The sequence below is a fragment of the Acinonyx jubatus genome, chromosome A3, assembly GCF_027475565.1.
Source record: "Acinonyx jubatus isolate Ajub_Pintada_27869175 chromosome A3, VMU_Ajub_asm_v1.0, whole genome shotgun sequence".
NCBI lineage: Eukaryota > Metazoa > Chordata > Mammalia > Carnivora > Felidae > Acinonyx > Acinonyx jubatus.
Window position 1 is genome coordinate 117,941,971 of NC_069388.1, and position 18,662 is coordinate 117,960,632.

General features: G+C 38.9%; 1 protein-coding gene across 36 annotated transcripts in view; it reads left to right on the forward strand.

Moving 5' to 3' along the window:
* DTNB (dystrobrevin beta) overlaps nucleotides 1-18,662 on the forward strand; it is a 239,834-nt gene that overhangs the window by 169,247 nt on the left and 51,925 nt on the right. For 22 of the 36 annotated variants that reach the window (XR_008289633.1, XR_008289634.1, XR_008289636.1 and 19 more), the window contains 3 exons: nucleotides 3,812-3,861; nucleotides 9,388-9,477; nucleotides 12,658-12,745. Coding sequence is in view for 30 of the 36 variants with exons in the window: in XM_053201135.1 (XP_053057110.1) it covers nucleotides 3,812-3,861; nucleotides 9,388-9,477; nucleotides 12,658-12,745 (228 nt within the window). In the remaining 6 variants the exon portion in view is untranslated. Of the gene's footprint in view, nucleotides 1-3,811; nucleotides 3,899-9,387; nucleotides 9,478-12,657; nucleotides 12,746-18,662 lie in introns of those variants that run through there. The other 14 variants (XR_008289641.1, XM_027033358.2, XM_027033357.2 and 11 more) reach the window with 3 other exon arrangements.

Genomic DNA, 18,662 nt, shown 5'->3' on the forward strand with positions numbered 1-18,662 from the left:
CTCTGGGTTGGGATTAAATTCCATTTCCATTCAAGCATTTAAGGTAAACCCTTCAGCAGTTCTAACTCAGGTTAGTACAAACAGAAAGCTTGAGTATTTCCAAGTCCATACTTTAAAGCTTAAGGTTGGAAAATTGAAGCTTACAGAAGCATAGTAACTCCTCTCCTTGCACTGAAGTAATAGTTACCTCCTCTCATTGGACTGAAGCTGGAGGTCCTCAACCTGAGCAAGAATTACATCCATTATGTACTGTCAGCAGAACAGAGGGGAAGAAGGAACAGGTCTGGGGAGAAAAACTGTGAGTTCAACATTGCGTGTTCAGACTGAGATGCCTGAGGGATCCTGAGAGTGATCCACAGAGTGATCCAAACTCTGTGGAGTTTGGATGTGGGGGGCCAAGGAAGGGAATAGATGATTCTCCTCCAGGTTCCTTTCTGGCTTACGGTACTTATGGTCGAAACACAGGAGGAAGATTTGGGCAGGAAGATAGCAAGATTATGTTGAATTAGAAGTGCCTGTGGGACACAGAGGAACCAGACCATAGCATGAGTTCTTGTCATCCGGATTCTTCCAGCTACCTCACATTCACACTAGCAAAGGGCAGGCACATACTCAGATCCAACTAATGTACAGAACCCACACACACACAATTTTACACATTTTTCACATTTGGAGGCTGTTAACTTGAGTATCTTGACCATATCTGCTCTTAAGAAGCTGACTCAGTGCAGGGCACCTGGGTGGCTCAGTTGGTTAAGCGTCCAACTTCAGCTCAAATCATGATCTCACTATTGGTGGGTTCGAGCCCCACGTCAGGCTGTGTGCTGACAGCTCAGAGCCTGGAACCTGCTTCAGATTCTGTGTCTTCCTCTCTTTCTGCCCCTTCCCTGCTTGCTTGCACTCTCTCTCTCAAAAATAAATAAGCATTAAAAAAACAAAAGCCGACTCCGTGCGGTATGCTGCTTTGTAATGAAAGGGGTGTGCCAAAGGCTTGCACTTATAATGGAAATTCCTATAGCAATGCTGAAATTCCTATGGTGATCCAGTTTAACCATGGCTCTTCACTCCTTCTAACATCAAACTATTACAGTATTTTAACTTAGCCATAGTAAAGCAGATATTTAAAACAAATCAGTGCTGTGGTATAAATTCCTACTTTTTTCATGGATCTTACTAGGAAATCTCCAGTCTACTCCCCACCTCACCCCCAATCTAGTCCTTTCTTTGTTACCAGACATTTTACTGAAATGCAGATCTAATGATGTTACTCTCCTGGTTAAAACTTTCCAGTGGCTCTTTGTTTCTACAGCACTGTCCAATAGCATAGAAACCAGAATGGTAGCCATTAGCCAAGTGTGGCTGTCAAGCACTTGAAATGTGACAGAGGAGTGAATTTTAACTTAATTTGAATGTAAACAGGTACATGTGGCTAGTGGCAACACAATTCTACAGGATTAGGCCCACATTCTTCAGTGTGGCTTTGGAGGCTGCTCCAAGGTGACGGTCGCTAGTCTCCCCAGCCCTACCTTATTTCATTCTTTTTATTTGGCTTCTACACCCAGAATTACTCAAATCACTTACAGTTCCCCAAGCAGGTTTCTGCACCTGCTCCTTCCTTTTTGTGCCTTCCCTTCCTTTTTCCTTTTATGTCCCTCTCTTTGTCATCTAATTCTTCCTTCTGAACATAGCTTCAGCTCCTCCAGGAAGCCCTCCCTAATACCCTACAACTAGGTTAAGTGTTCTTCCTCTGTGATTCATAGCATGTTGTACATATCAGTGTATCATAATTACCTGTTTGTTCCGTGCTTTTCTAGACTATATGTTCATTGAGAGTGAGGACTCACGAGGCTTTATCCAGAAACTTACTCCTTTTCTTCAAGTCGTGCTGCTGTTTTGTATCTTAATCAGTACTTCTTCTGTTAGGAAAGGGGTTTTCTTCTTCAATTACTTCAAGCATGTGGCATCTTATTAACATTGCCTGCTTATTCCATTCAGGGCAGAGAAATAAAGGCCATGAGTTCTACTGAAGTATCTGGTTCTACTCCAGTACTGCATGATTCACTATAGCTGCCCCCACCCCTGGTTATCTGTAACTTTCCTCTCCAAGAGTGAGAAACCCGGCCCCCATCACCCACCATCCCTGTGCCTATTTGTTTAGCCCTGGTAGCATGGATAGTGGTTTCAGAACTGTTTATTTCTTTAATAGATTACTGAGACATAATTCATTCACCATACAGTCCATCCACATAAAGTGTACGATTCAGTGGGTTGGGGTATGCTTACAGAGTTGTGTGGCCATCACCACAATCAATTCTAGAACATTTTCATCACCCCCACTACTAAAAGATCACTCACTGTGGTGTGGAGAATCGACTGTAGTGGGCAAGAGTGGAAGAGGAGGGCAGTCAAGGGCTGTTGGGTGGCACTTGGTGAGACTTGCCAGATAGAAAGGATGGCAGCAGTGGGGGCAGTGAAGGGGGCTAGTTTCAGAGGGCAGCCAGTAGGGCTGATTAAGGAATTGGATGTGGGGCACGAGGAAATGAGAAGAAGAAACAAGAAGACTTCTGCTTTGAGCTCGGTGACTGGGTGAGTGGTGGTGCTGTTCCTTTCAACTGGTCAGCCTGGGAGAGTGGCAGGTGAGGAAGTGGGTGGAGAGAATGAGCTCTGTTTTGAACATGTTCAGTTTGGGATGCCTGTTAGGCAGCCAAGGGGAGATGCTGACTAGGCCCTCTAATACACAATCTTGGAGCTCCAGGGGGAGGTCAGAGCTGGAAATGTAAACGTATGAGGATTACAGTAATACCTTTTGGTAAGATTATTCTGAGAATAAGCAAAAGAGCATATGTGAAAGTCTGTGATAAGGTCACAGGTACTCTGCTGATAATGACTACTACATTATCTTCTGTAATCCTTCCTGTACTCTCTAAAGTCAGTAATACATGAGGTAGATTTTATATTATTATTTTACAGATGAGGGGACTGAATCTCTCTGTGGACAGATTAAAGCCCAAGTTCACATAGCAAGCAGGTATCAGAGTATGGATTAAACCCAAGCCTGCCTCACTCCAGAGCCCATGCTCTCAGATGCTGTGCTCTCCTGCCTCCTGCTGAGCAATGAGTCCTGCTCTGGGGCTACAAACTGCCACTCCAGAAGCAGCCTCTGCTTCTGACCTTGTCCCACCACAACTTACCCTTCATCCCCACCCTCACCACTCACATCCCTTTCCTTTGTGTCCTGACCCCACAAGTGTGTCTCTTAACTTCTGCCAAAGCACCCTCTCTTGCTGCCACTGGAGCTTCTGCTGAAGCCATGAGACACTCTGCCTTAGATTCAAAGGCCCCCATCATCTTGGAGAGCAGGTGTCACCCTGGAGTGTGCATCTGGAGCACCTAGAAGCTTGTTTCAAATGCATAGAGCTGGGAGGGTGTCTTGGGAAGGAAAGTATGCTGCAGAGAGAGATGTGCTCATTTCATTGTCACTCCTCTTTTTTAACTCTGGTTTATTCTACTCACCCTTGCTTTTGCTGATCTCCCTAACTGGACAACATTCTATTCTTATGTCTTCTTCTTCTTCCTTTTTGTTTTTTTTTGTTTTGTTTTATTTTTTCTGTTTTGTTCCTTAAGTAAGCTGTACACACAATGTGGGGCTCGAACTCACAACCCTGAGATCAAGAGTCACATGCTCTACTGACTGAGCCAACGAGGAACCCCTATTAAGTTTTCTTAGAGAAGAAATGTGTCCCTGTCATCTTAACACTTACTATATTAGCCATTTTACATTTATTTGTGTGATCATCTCTTTTTCTACTAGACTGTTAACATCAAGAGAGCAGCAGCCGTGTCTGGATCCTGCTTACTGTGGTATGTCTTCTTCTCCTGGCACGGTGCCTGACATCCAGTAGGTGCTCCAGACATTGACTCAAATGCCAAATTTCCATCAGAAATACTACTAGAACTATTGTATATTCTGCCGTGAAAATCACTTACTTTTATGGATGGAATTGACATGTGTCAGCCTAGAATAGAGCAAATTATTATTATTATTATCTTTATTACTATCGTTATTATCATTATCATTATTTTATGTATTTATCACCTGTGTGGGATTCCAAACTATTCCAAACTACTGACTTTGCTTTAGAAAAACAGATTTCTAAAGCAAAACCTACTTATAAGTTGGGGGTTGTATATAGATTTATATTTTATCAAAAGGAAAGAATTTAAAGGAAAAAAATCTGGAAACACAGGTACACCTTTCAATGGAGCATATATTATCACATGTATATCTAACATAACACCCATACCCTGACACAGAATTGTCAGAAAATATATGGACACTTAAGTGCCTTATTTACTGTAGATGGCTACTGATAATGCCTTTCATTTTGGTTTAGATTCCTCATTATCTGGCCAAAGACACTAGTTCTGAATAGCAGTTTTCATGGAAAGTTAAAATGGAGTTTAGTTGGACTATTGCTTCTGTAGTGAATGCCTACAGTTTCTTTTCTGCCATTCCCTTTGGAACGCACCTTGGTCAGATTTTCACATCCTGTTCGCTGCCAAACCAGTTCTTTCAAGGAGACCAGTGACTTCCTCAGTGTTAAATTCACTGATGAATTCTCAGGACTTATCTTAATTGATCTATCCATGGCATTTGACATAGATGATCGCTCCCTTCTACTTGAAACGCTTTCTATACTTGCCTCCAGCTATTGTGCTCTTCTGCTTTTCCTCCTCTTCCTTCTTGGCCCCCTTTGCTAGTTATTCCATACCTCTTTGAACTCTAAATGTTAGTATGCCACAGGGAGCACTTCTCTTTTCTGTTTGGCCTCACTGTAGGTGATCCCATCCAGACTCACAGTTTTTAATACTGTCTACATACCAGTGACTTCTAACCTTATTTTTCCGGACCAGACCTTTTTTGCTGAGCTCTAACCTCATTATCTTCCTCCTCAGTGGTATCTTCACTTGGATCTAATGCATACCTTAGTTAGATGTCCCAAGCTGAGTTCTGTATCTTCCCAACCAAACCTACTTCTCTCAGGATCTTCACCGGCTCAGTTAATGGCAGTCTCATTCCTGTAGTTGCTTGGTCAGAAGTCTTGATGCTTATTTCGTCAAAAATGTCAGATTATTAGATCAGCTTTATCCAAAAACACTGTCAGAATCTGTCCAAGATCTTGCTATTTCTTACACCTGTACAGCTACTGCTACTTTGCTGGCCACTCTTGTCTCTCATATGGAACGTTGCAGGAAGCTTCTAATTAGCTGCTGCCTCCCCATTCTCTGACACTTTATCTTCCATAGTGCAAATGATCTTATTAAAATATAAGTTCTTTCATACCCTACCTCTGCTCAAAACCCACCAATAACTTCTCATATCAGAGTAAAAGCTGAAACCCTTATGATGGCCTTATATAACACTGCTACTTTTCAATCTGTCTTAGAAAGAAGCACTTTTGTTTTGTTTTAATTTTTAGTTTGAAGTAGACAAATACTTTACAAAAGTATGATACAAAATGAGTTACTATGGGAGAGAATTCCACGCTGGTCATGGTGAAGTAACTGCTATAAGATTAGCTCTTCCACTATAAAAGTCTAGAAAACTATTCTGAATATAACACTGTTTTCAGAAATTAGACAGTAAGTAGGGCAGGACTCTTCTCCAAGGGAAAGGAAGTAAATGAGGAGAGCCCTATGATTGCCCAGGCTTTCTGCTGGGAGGCATTTACCAAACTCCAGTGCCAGAGACAAGCAGAGTAAGCCTTATTTGCTGAGAATAAGAAGACAGAGATTGGAGTTTAGGGAGGCTATAATTTGCCAAGTAGAATACCGGGAGGGGAGGAAGCATTTAGAGAAAGAGCTCCATAAATCTGCATACAGGTCTGTTAAGTCTTTGGCTGAAAACAAGCTGCTTGTGCATAGAATGAGATTTCACAGGACCACCAAAGAACAGCTACCTGGGAAAGAACAACTCAACTCCCAGGGATTTGAAAGTAGAACAGCTACTCAAGCTCAGGCCGTTGTTTGGGTTCCAATCAACCAGAATAGAGACATCATGGAACACTTGGAGCACCCCGGAAAGGCCACACCTTACGAGCAGGGTGAAAATAGCCCTCGATAAAAATTACCATAGATCTGCACTAATGAAGCTTTAACACAGGCCTCAAAAGGACCAAACTGTCCACAGGTAAATTAACTGACTACTAGAGTCTTTAGAAGAAGACAACAAAATTCAGACATTCAACAACATACTACTCACAATTTCCATCATCCAGTAAAAATTTAGAAGACGTAGGAAGCAGCAGGAAGGTATGGCCTGTAACCAGAATTAAATTAGTCAATACAAACAGAGCCAGAAATAACAGGCATGATGCAGTGAGCAGACATGGACTTTAAAACACTCACAATAAATAGAAAAATGTAAAGGAAAATATTAACGTAATGAGAAAAATGAAAATAAAAAAGAACCAAGTGTAAACATATTGGAAGTTTCTGAATATATATTCTACTTCAATGACAAAGTTTTAAATTGAAAAATAGAACTTCTAGAGTTGAAAGGGATAGTACCTGAAATGAAAAATTCCATAGATGGACTTAACAGTAGATCAGAAATTGTAGACAAAAAAAGTCCACTGAACTTAAAGACACAGCAATACAAACTATCTAAAATGAAACACAGAAGGGGCACCTGGGTGGCTCAGTTGGTTAAGCATCTGACTTCGTCTCAGGTCATGATCTTATGGTTCATGAGTTCGAGCCCCGCGTCGGGTGAACTCAAGCCCTGCTTCTCTCTCTCTGCCCCTCGCTCACTTGTGCTCACTCTTGCTCTCTCTAAAATAAATAAATAATAAATTGAATGAAACACAGAATAGTGGCTGAAAAATTAACAGAGCCTCTCAAGACCTACGCAACAATGTCAAGCAGTTTAAAAGAGGGAGGAGAGAAAAATTATTCCAGGAAATTTTTTTTCCAAATTTCCAAATAAATTTTTGCAAATTAAATGAAAACCATAAACCCATAGATAAAGAAGTTCGGCAAATTGTAATCAGGATAAACAGAGAAAACCATACCAAAGCACATCACAATCAAATTGCTGAAAACCAATGATAAAAAGATATTTAAAGCAGCTAGAGGAAAACAAAATGTTATATACAAGGGAACAAAGATAAGGTTTGTTTGTTTTTTAACTTTTTTTAAATATTTATTTTTGAGAGACAGAGTGAGACAGAGTGCAAGTGGGGGAAGGGCAGAGAGAGAGGGAGACAGAATCTGAAGCAGGCTCCAGGCTCCAAGCTGTAAGCACAGAGCCCAAAGCGGGGCTCGAACCCACGAATGGTGAGATCATAACCTGAGCCGAAGTCAGACACTCAGCCGGCTGAGCCACCCAGGTGCCCCCAAAGATAAGGTTTTGAAGTGATTTCTCAAAAACAATGCACGCTAACAGAAAATTGAATGGCATCTGAAAGTAGTGAGAGAACCTGTTTTTATTTCTTCTAAAATACATAGATTTCCTAGCTTTATCCACTGAAAAGTTCTAGAAGCAGTGATGATACTCCAGGAATAAAGAGCACCCTAGTACCCTGACTGTGGTCTCTAAATACTCTTTCCTAGTAACGGGAACCTGGAATCCTTGAAAGAATAGTTGATTCCAGATGTGGGGCAGGACATGCACAAGACGAGACTGGGACATCATACTGTGCCAAGCAAGGAAGCTGATCATATCTAATGGATATATTAGATTAACACAGGAGCCTACTTATAGGGGGCTCCCACTGGCCAAAGACAGGATAATTTGAGCATCTAAAATATTATTATAATGGATTGAAGCAATCGGGTACATAAAAATCTATGAGATCATAATGATAAAAAAAAAAACAACTCCTTGGTAATCATTGTATGTTACTAGGGCCCTAACTCATTGTTCTGAAATTTGTTAAGTAATAAATGTCAACCATTTGTTTTACCTTTCTTGAATGAATGATATTTCATGATAAACAAATAAACTAATAAATGCAGAAAAGATGATAAAATTGGAAACTGGACGTTTGCAACCCCACAAGAACTAATGAATCTAGGAAAGACTCATTAGTAAATGCTAAAGCCAGTAGGTGAAAAATTGGTGGGGAACTTTATACTAGAGAGATGTGACCAATAACTTCTGAATTCACTGATCAATGTTTATATTCCATTATGTGCCCCTATTTGATTTGTAAGTGCACCGTATTACCTATGACAGATTCTAGCCTCTTCTCAAAAATGAAACAAAAGCAAAAACATCAATCAAATATCCAGATCCAGCCACAGGGAATAGAGAAACAAATTGAATGGCAACAAGGAAGCAATCCGTTAAATCCAGAATGTAGGATATGCTGTTTTCTTCACAAATGACATGAAAGAAACAAGGAAAAGGAAGATTAAAAACAAAAACATACAAACCAAATGCAAAGTGTGTGAACCTTGCTGGGATCTTGATTTTAAATGTAAATGGATATTAAATTGGAAATTTTTAGATGGGTTGGATTAAAACTTTTTCTTAAATGTGTTTAGGTGTGATGATGGCATTATGGCTATATAAATTAAGTATTCCAAAATGAAATAATAAACTGGGATTTTCTCCAGCCACCCCTTTCAAGGCAAAAAGTTGAGGGATAGACTCAGCAAGTTGACAAAATGTTGATTTCTTTGAGGTTGGGTACGTGAAAAGTAGTCATTAGTTTATTTTGTGCACGTTTTAACATTTCTGGAGTAAAAAATTTTTAAAAACTCATGTGCAGGGTCCTACGGAACGTCTATAAAAGAGCCTCACTCAGAATGTATACAGTGTTTTACAATGAGAAACAACTCTGACAAGTTTGGTTTAAGTATCAGTTTTATGGGAGAAAATAGAATGATGCTAAAGGCAGTATCCTTATAAAAATAAAAAGGTTTAACTGGTATCATGAGGTGACACTGAAAATCTCTTAATGTGTAGACAAAAGCTGTAAAAGCATTAGAGGGCGTTTAGTGATGTTAAATAGACCCAGGCTGCCTGTTTTCCTGCCAGAGGGCATTCCCTAAAATGGTGTGTCCATCCCAGAGCCCAGAACCTGGGTAAGACTGGTGGGCAAGGCTCCTTGGCGACCCCTCCTTGGTTTCTTCTGCTCAAAGGCTAAAGTGTCAGTCAACCAAGGCTGTTTCCTGAGGGACTGCTTTTGTCCAAAGGATTTGTGAAATGTATTCTCTGTGGTCTAACACCATATTCCATTATGCATTGTGTTTTTTTATTTTCCTTATCATGAGTTTTTTTCTATTTTTCTTTGAAGTTTGCCCATTTTAATCCATGTTCATTTCTCGCTCTATATGTGTCTGTGTCGTGCTTGCTGTCTTTGCCTCCATTGTTCCTAGGTTACAGTATAGCCAGGATATACCCAGTCACTTGGCCGATGAGCATGCGCTGATAGCCTCCTATGTGGCCCGTCTGCAACACTGTGCACGGTCAGTGGTAGCGCAGCAGCAGCAGGCGGGTAGCCAAGGGCTGATCAGAGGGAGGGAGAGCTATGTTACCTGGGGTTGCCAGCTGGAAAAAGCTCTGCATGTGGGGTTTTTCTTGAGAAGCTACCAGCTATGTTTGGCAGAGCTTAAATAATTGCTAAAGCATTAACTTCTGAAAGAGAAGGAGCCTTGCCAAGCCCAGGCACTTACCTAAACATATAGTCAGAAATGCTCTTATGAAGTGGAGTTCGCTTCCTTCGGCCCACACGTAAAGGCTGAGCAAATCTCAGACAGATGTGCAGTCTCAAGATGCACATGCACAGAGTTACCTGATGCCACGTCTCACTGTTCATTCTTGTCTAAATAATGACCCCTTTCTGTCGACATTCAGGGCTTAAGGTTGATCCACCCACAGATGTCTCACTTTGTCTCGTCTAAGGTGCCATCACCCTAGAACGTCTTTACGTGCTACATCTTCATCTCTGTCTCCCAGATCCATCATTGATTAACTGAACCAGTGGTTTTCAGCAGTGATATTGGATCATTGTCACCCCAGGGCCTTTTCCAAAACATATATCCCTCCTCATATTGTATGTATTATAATAACTCCATGTACCCCTTTCTTTGACAACTGTGGTAGGGACTCACTGTTAATGTGAGACTATGCCTGGTTCCTCAGTGGGTTAGGATGGAAAAACATTTGATAACCACTAACTCGAGCAAAGTTAACCCTTTAAAAGGATTAATACCAATCTAAGTGCTGTTACATTCAGGCAGACACAAAGCTACCCGTCCACTCTGTGCCCACACCTACCACCATTCTGCAAGGAGAATAGCAGGTAAAGTTTAAATCATATAAAGCCATCCCTCCACTTCACCTAGCAGCAAACAAGAGTCACTATGCCAAACGGGTTCTTAATTTTAGAGAGGAAGCCATAATTTATTAACTGAGCACATAAGAGAGCTGGAGCCTTGCATTTTGATCTTAGTTTTGCACAGAACCTGCGATGGCTTCATGGGAAGGTCATTTGAGCTTGTTTTATTTCCTGCGATGACAAGAATAATTAATGTGAAATATATATCTTTGAAAAGGATTGTTTTTTATATTTCATACCATTTCCCGTAATTTTACCAGTGTGACTAAATAGCATTGATATGTTTAGGCATTTATCTCTAAAGTCTACTTCTTTACTTCCCAAGTATGTTTAATATAGGCCTGTCCTATAGGAGGGGAGGGAAGGCCTGATAATTATGCATTGTATCACAAAGAGTGTCTCTTCATCCAACAGATGATTTCTGTACACTCTGTCTCAGCCCCTGGGATCTAGGAATAGAGGTGTCTCACCCCTGGCAGGACAGCTTACTTATTAACAATAAGGGCATTTGTGTAGGTGATTAAAAGTTTCCATGGTGAAAATAGGAGCAGAATGTTGGGCAGGGACTGCTACCTGATATTTCAGCCCAAAGAGATTTATGGTGGGTCTAGCTTAGGTCCTCAAGCCTCCTCGCTTAGGGATTAGGCTTCCTGCGCAAGAACTGCTGGCTGGGAGGCCTGGGGGAACATGAGGATTGGGTGAGTACTGTATCTCTTCTTGAACCTAGCTTCATGCTTCCTCAAAGAAGTCAGAAATTTCCTGGCTAATTCTGAAAATGAAAGTTAGCTCAAGCAGAAAAATAAGGAACCTTTCTAATTTTCCTCTTAATTTTCATTGACCTTAAAACCTCTGATCAGCATAAAGTTCTAGTTTCTGACTGGAAAGCATAGCCAAATAAAGCAACCGTGTCGTGCACACTTGTGTATAAATGACAAACAGAATTAACCTTCCTAGGGGGTGGAACATGATGGAGGAGAAAGGAGCTCTTTTGCACAGAGGGAAAAAATGAAGTGTTTGTTATATCCCTTGCCAAAACAAAGGGCAGACACTTTAAGTCCCACTTCTTAGGCTGCCACTCCCTCTATAATATTATCCACTTGTATTGTTAAATGTTCATTTTTGTTGTTTATTCAGAAGATAAAGGTAGTTCTCTTATTTCTAACAAACATCTTTAAGGCACAAATATTACAGTTCAGCCTTGACCTTGGGGCCTTGGCCCTAATGTATTAAAGCCAACTGATGCTAGCATGTTCTTATTACAAGATCATCTTTTCAGAGGATGATGAGACATGCTGGAGACTGATACTTGCATACCTGAAATTATCAAATATTCTAAAGTGGCACAGGCAGAGGACTTAAAGCACCTTAAAAAAAAAAAAAAATCCATCCTAGAAGAAAGACCAAGTTAATCTTAAAGAATTAGCCACAGAGATTGGAAATATAGAAAGGTGAAAACATCTAGGAAAAATACATAAATAAGGTCAGACACATCTCTATAGATTTAACATCACCCTTCCCAGATTCCCCTCAGTAATTATTACAAGATAATGTAATGGATAAATGACAGTTGATGTAACATGCTAAATTAAAGGAGTGAATTATTTCATAATCCAGTCCGAAGTTCATTGCATCACATATATACAGAGCTAGCTTCTTTCATCCAGGTGCAGCAGTATTTGATATCCCAACTAGGTAGGTCTTTCAGTTTTGGGGGTACCAGCACTCTTATGAAAGAGTAATGAAGTAAATTAATTTACTCTAAGATGAGGCTATAATGGTAACAAGCTTGGTAAAAGAAGAAAAAGGACCGTTGAAAGGGAAGGTTTGATACCATGGATTCTTCTCTGACTTTAGCATATGTTGGACTTGCCCTTGCCTAGGCTTCTTACTTCTGTTCAGCCAGTGTTAAGTACTTTTCCTTAGCCCTGTTTTTCATGGTGCTTTAGTTTTCTCTTGGTCTTTTTAAATTCAAGACCTATGTGTAAAAGTCACAAGTTCTTCCAAAACATTTGATTAGAAATCCCTCTTTCAGATTTTGCAGATGGTCTGTCTTTTCTCAGACCTTGAATTAAAAAAGAAGTGCCCCTTCTGATGGTGTAGGAGCAGGGAGATAAGTGTGGCGTATGTGGCCTCATCATTTCTCTAAACCCCCTTTCTCTCAGAGGACCATTAGTATCTATGACCCAGGCTTCTGTTTCTTTTGCTACCATACTTGTTTACAAGCTTTCTCCCATCTGTTCTTTCTAAAAGAAAAACAAAGGTAGGGGATGTTTAATGCACACCTATTGAATTTTTGTCTCCTTGGTAGTGTCCTGGACAGTCCTAGCCGACTGGATGAGGAACACCGGCTTATAGCTCGCTATGCTGCCCGGCTGGCTGCAGAAGCAGGAAACGTGGTAAGTAAATGGAAGGTCCTAGCAGAGTAGCAGAAATTAGCATTATTTTAATATGCAAATGGTAGAGGGATGGTAAACTTGAAATTTAGGAGAATAGATATAGGTACCTCAGGAACAAAAGGAGAGGCATGGGTTTAGGGAAGGGATTACAGTGACCTTTAGTTTTACCTATAATATCCTCCTTAAAAAATGAGTCAAGAAAAGAAAATCAAAGAGCTAGAATTTGGTTCTTTAAAAAGATTGAATAGGGGCACCTGGGTGGCTCAGTCGGTTAAGCGTCTGACTTCGGTTCAGGTCATGATCTCACAGTTTGTGAGTTTGAGCCCCGCAAAAGGCTCTGGGCTGACAGCTCAGAGCCTGGAGACTGCTTCAGAGTCTGTGTCTTCCTCTCTCTCTTCCCCTCCCTCACTCATGCTCTGTCTCTCTCTCTCTCTCACAAAAATAAAAACATTAAAAAAGAGGATTAAATAAATTAATAACCCTCTAGAAATCCTGATGAAGAAAAAAGGAAAGAAAACACAAATTACCAGTATCACAAATGAAAGAAGGGACATTGCTACAGATCCTACAGGTATTTTAAGGATGATAAGGAAATATTATAAGCAGTTTTTTGCCAATAAAGTTGGCAACCTAGATGAAATAGACAAATTCCATGAAAGACACAAGTTAGGGGTACCTGGCTGGCTCAGTTGGTAGAGCATGCAACTCTTGATCATAGGGTTATGGGTACGAGCCTGATGTTGGGTGTAGACATTACTTAAAAATAAAATCTTAAAAAAAAAAGGCAAATTAACAAAACTGACATAAGAATAAATAGAAAACCTAAATAGTCCTAAATCTGTTAAAGTGATTGAATTCATAATTAACTTCACACAAAGAAAACTCTAAGCTTAGAGGGCTTAACTATTGAATACTATCATGTATTTAAGGAAGAAATAATAACAATCTGACATAAATTTTCAATAGAGGAAGAAGAAACACTTTCCAAGTTTTATCAGGCCACTCTAACCTGATACCAAGACAAAAAAGGCCATTACAAGAAAAGAATATCAATAATCAAATTCTCTCATGAACATGAAAAAATCTTTAACAAAATATTAAAAAATTGAATCTAGCAATATATAAAAAGGATAATACACCATGATCAAGTGAGATTTATCCTAGGAGTGCAGATTTCACTAATACATAAAAATCAGACAATGTAATTTGCCAAGTTAGCAGTTTAAAAAAGAAAATTATAAGATCATTTCAGTAGGTGCAGAAAAAGTATTTAACAAAATGCACTGCCCTTTCTCTCTTCTTTTCTTTTCTTTTCTTTTCTTTTCTTTTCTTTACTCTCAGTAAAGATTATTGACATTGAGAATTTTTTTAAAAAAGGAAATAGTTCTATAAAATGCCAATTATTACGGACATTAATTAAGAGTCACGAGTCATGAAAATATCTAAAGCCTTTCTCAACTTATTTATATTTTCATTCTTACTGCAGGTAGTGTGCTTGCTTTCATTTGTCCTATTTCCAAATAGAACAGGATTTTACTATTTTGGAAATTATTGAATAAGGCTTTGACCATTTTTTTTTCTATTTTTTTATTGTTTATTCACTTTTTTCTATAATTTATTTATTTTTTATAATTTACATTCAAGTTAGTTAGCACATGGTGTAACAATGATTTCAGGAGTAGATTCCTTAAGCCCCTTACCCATTTAGCCCATCCCCCCTCCCACAACCCTTCCAGCAACCCTCTATTCTCTATATTTAAGAGTCTCTTATGTTTTGTCCCCTTCCCTATTTTTATATTATTTTTGCTTCCCTTCCCTTATATTCATCTGTTTTGTATCTTAAAGTCCTCATATGAGTGAAGTCATATGATTATTTGTCTTTCTCTGACTGATTTCGCTTAGCATAATACCCTCTAGTTCCATCCATGTAGTTGCAAATTGCACTGCCCATTTTCAGTATACTAGTAGTAGAAGAAACTTCTTAAATCTGCTAAAGAACACCTACAAGAAAATCTACAGCTAATATAATGAAAGGTTAAATTTTGGACTATTTCTCTTACCTAATATTGAGAACAAGACAAAGGTGTCCACTTTCACCACCTCTATTCAAAATTGCCCTGGAGGTCTTAGCCAGTACAATATGGAAGAAAAGGGAAAAAAAGGAAGAAAAGGGTGTGAATATTGGAAAGGAGGAAGTAAAGCTGTTATTATTTACAGATGACATGATGGTGTAGAGAATGTCCTAAGGAATCTACAAAAACACTGCTAAGACAGATACATGACTTTGTAGCAGTGCTGCAAGATACAAAGTCAGTGTACCAAAATTGATTGTATTTCTATCTACCAGCAGTGAATAACTAGAAAACTAAATTTAGGAAAAACACCATTTACTATAACATTTAAAAACATCAAATACTTATGGATAAATTTCACAAAAGATGTTAAGCAATAAAATATTGCTGAGAGAAATTAAAGAAAACCTAAATAAGTGGAGAGGTATGCCATAAAATATTCAGATTTAATATTGTTAAGATGGCAAAATTTTCCAAATTAATCTACAGATTCAATACCAGTCAGAACCTCAGTAGACTTTTTATAGAAATTGGCCAACTGATTTTAAAACATATTTGGAAACCAGAGGACTTAGAAGAACCAAAAGTCTTTAAAAAGAACAAAGTTGGTGGACTTAACCCTACTTGACATCAAGACTTACTATACAGCCACAGTAATCAAGAAAGTGTGGTATTGGCAAAAAGATAGACAAATGAGTCATCCATAAGATAAGCTCATATGTATAAGGTCAAATGACTTTTTTTGACAAGGCACAAAAGACATTTTGGGAAAGGAAAATCTTTCTAACAAGTGCTTCTGGAACAGCTGTATATCTAAATGAAGTAAAGAATCTCAAACCATCCATAGAAACCAACTTGAAATGTACCATAAATTTAAACCTAAAAGCTGGAACCATAAAGCTACTAAAAGAAGGCTTAGAGAAATATCTTCATGACCTTGGAGCAGGCAAAGAATTCTTAGAGGGATCATGAACCATTAAAAAAAAAATTTGATAAATTGGACCTTTTTGAAAATAAAATCTTTTGCTCATCCAAAGATACTATCAAAAAAATAGACAAACCAAAACCTGGAAGAAAATATCTGCAACACATGTCTGATAAAGGGCATACCATGTAAAGAATTCCTGCACCTCAATAATAAGACAACTCCCAGTTTTTAAATGGTCTCAAGACTTGTCCAGACCCTTCACAGAAGAAGTTATACAGATGAGCAATAAGCACATAAGAAGGTGCTTGATACCATTAATCATCTGGAAAATGGCAATTAAAACCATATTGACCCCCTAGAATGGCTAAAATGAAGAAGATTGACAACATCAAATGTTGGAGAGGATGTGGCACAAACAGAATTCTCGTACATCAGACACCAAAAGTGCGTACTGTTTGATTCCGTGTATATGAAATTCTAGAATAGGTAAAATTGATTTATAGTGATGGAAATCACATCAGGTACTGTTTCTGGGAACGAGGATATTGAAGAGAGATAAAGAAAATTTCTAGATTGATGGAAATGTTCTGCATTTTAATAGAGGTGTGGGTTACAAGTTACATGCACTTGTCAAAACTGATTGGATGGCGTATTTAAGATATGAGCATTATATCTCAGTTAAAAGAAAAAGGAACCAAGAATGGTGAATATGGAAGAGTTTTTATTGAAAAATGGCTAGCTACCCAGGGATTTGCCATATGTTTACTATAAATTTGAAGTAATTTATAATAAAATGTTCCCTTTTTTCTTTCGTTTCAACCCTTTCCTTGAAGAGTTATATGCATATTAATATACATTTCCCCTTCCTTCTGCACACATATTCATCGTATTCATTTGGCAACTATTTATTACTTATTTTATTTACTATGATGAACAAATGATTCCTGCCCTCAGGGAACTAACAGTCTAGTGAGAGGGACAAACATTAAACAAATAATCACACTATTAACGTAACTACAAACAATTAGGTGCAGTGGAGGGAAAATAGAAGGAGCTATGAAAATGTATAGCAGGTCCCTGCTTTATACTGTATGGCTTCTGTGAGAAAGTGTTACTTGTGTTGAGATCTGAAAATAAGTAGAAGAGAATTCAGTTTCCTAGGAGCTAAAAAGAACTGAAACCCAAAGCAGCCCATGGGCTGCTGTTGCTCCCACTCCAGCCCTGTGCTTGGATTTTAATTGTCTTGAGGTACAGTGGGCAAAGCCTTGTGCATATGCAAAGTGGAGAGTTGGAAACGAAGCTTTCACATTAAGCTAGGCCCCCAGAAGCACAACCCGGTGAAAGTATGATACAGAAGACATCCATCTGCTGGCACAAAAATAGAATCGGAAAGCTTACGGGTCTCCTCCTGTAGGAGCAGAAGAGGTCTCCCCTAGGAATTCACAACCTTAGTCCTGTCTGTGTTCGTGTTGGGTGCATTTACATAACTTCATAGTTTGAGAAACACCCAGGTGAAATTTTAACATGAAATTAATCCTCTGGCATGGAAGAGAAGCAAAATATAAACCCTCTCCTAAGGTTAACGTTCACAGTTAAGGCCAAGCAGACATGAACTCCTGAGCATCTCTGTAAAGGAAGGAATCCAACTAGACATGAGAATCCCAACGAGACATGAACTCCTGAGCATCTCTGTAAAGTTAGACCCTCGGTGACTTTAGATATTAGAATTATTGGCTATAGAATAGCTGTTTAAAATTTCTTCAGACCTGAAAGAAGGAATTAAAAACGTAACAAAAGACTAAGAAGACCAGAGATGAAAACAAACCAAATAGGATATAAACATTTTTAAAAACTAAAGTTGTTGAAATGTAAAACTCAGTGGATGAGTTAAAGGTCAGATCAGACACAGCCGCACAGAGAATTAGTCTGCTAGAAAACATATGCAAGAAAGTTTCCCAGATGCAACACAGAAAGATGAAAAGTTTGAAACAAGGTTTTCAGACTTACAAGATAACCAACAGCCATCTGATTGGAATCCCCCTCCCCCAGTCCCCCCCACCACTAAAAAAAGGAAAATAAAATTATATTCTATTAGGTGAGAAAATATTTAAAGAATTAATGGCTGGGGCGCCTGGGTGGCTCAGTCGGTTAAGTGTCCGACTTCGGCTCAGGTCATGATCTCGCGGTCCGTGAGTTTGAGCCCCACGTCGGGCCCTGTGCTGACAGCTCAGAGCCTGGAGCCTGTTTCAGATTCTGTGTCTCCCTCTCTCTGATCCTCCTCCGTTCATGCTCTGTCTCTCTCTGTCTCAAAAATCAATAAACGTTAAAAAAAAAAAAGAATTAATGGCTGAAAATTTTCCAAAATTGATTCATGACATGAATCCTCAGATTGAAACATAACAATGAGTTCCAAACTTGGTAAATAATTTCGCACCTAGATGTATCCTAGTGAAACTACAGAATACAAAGACAAGGTACTCAAAAAGCAACCAGAAAAGATAGATACCTGCAAAGAATTGATAGATTTCTCAACGCCAACAACAATTCAACAGTTTTTTTATAAACAAGAAAAACCTGCTTTCTTTAAAAATAACACTTCCAATCATATCCACTGCTGCTGATGTTTATGTTGAAACTTTTAAGAATTTTCTTTGTGAAAAAAGACAGTTGAATATCATTAATGTACTGAAAGTAACTAAACCTGTCAAAGGAAAAGGGGAAAGACTTTTTCTGGCAAGCATTGAGAAAGGCCCCAGTGAGATTCATGCTGAAAGAATAACACTGATAGCTAACATTTATTGACAGTTTACTATGTGCCAGTCATTATTCTAAGTGCTTTGCATATATTAGCTCATTCATTCTGCAAAACAATCTGATGAGAAAACTAAGCCTCAGAAAGGTAAGGAAACTACTCAAG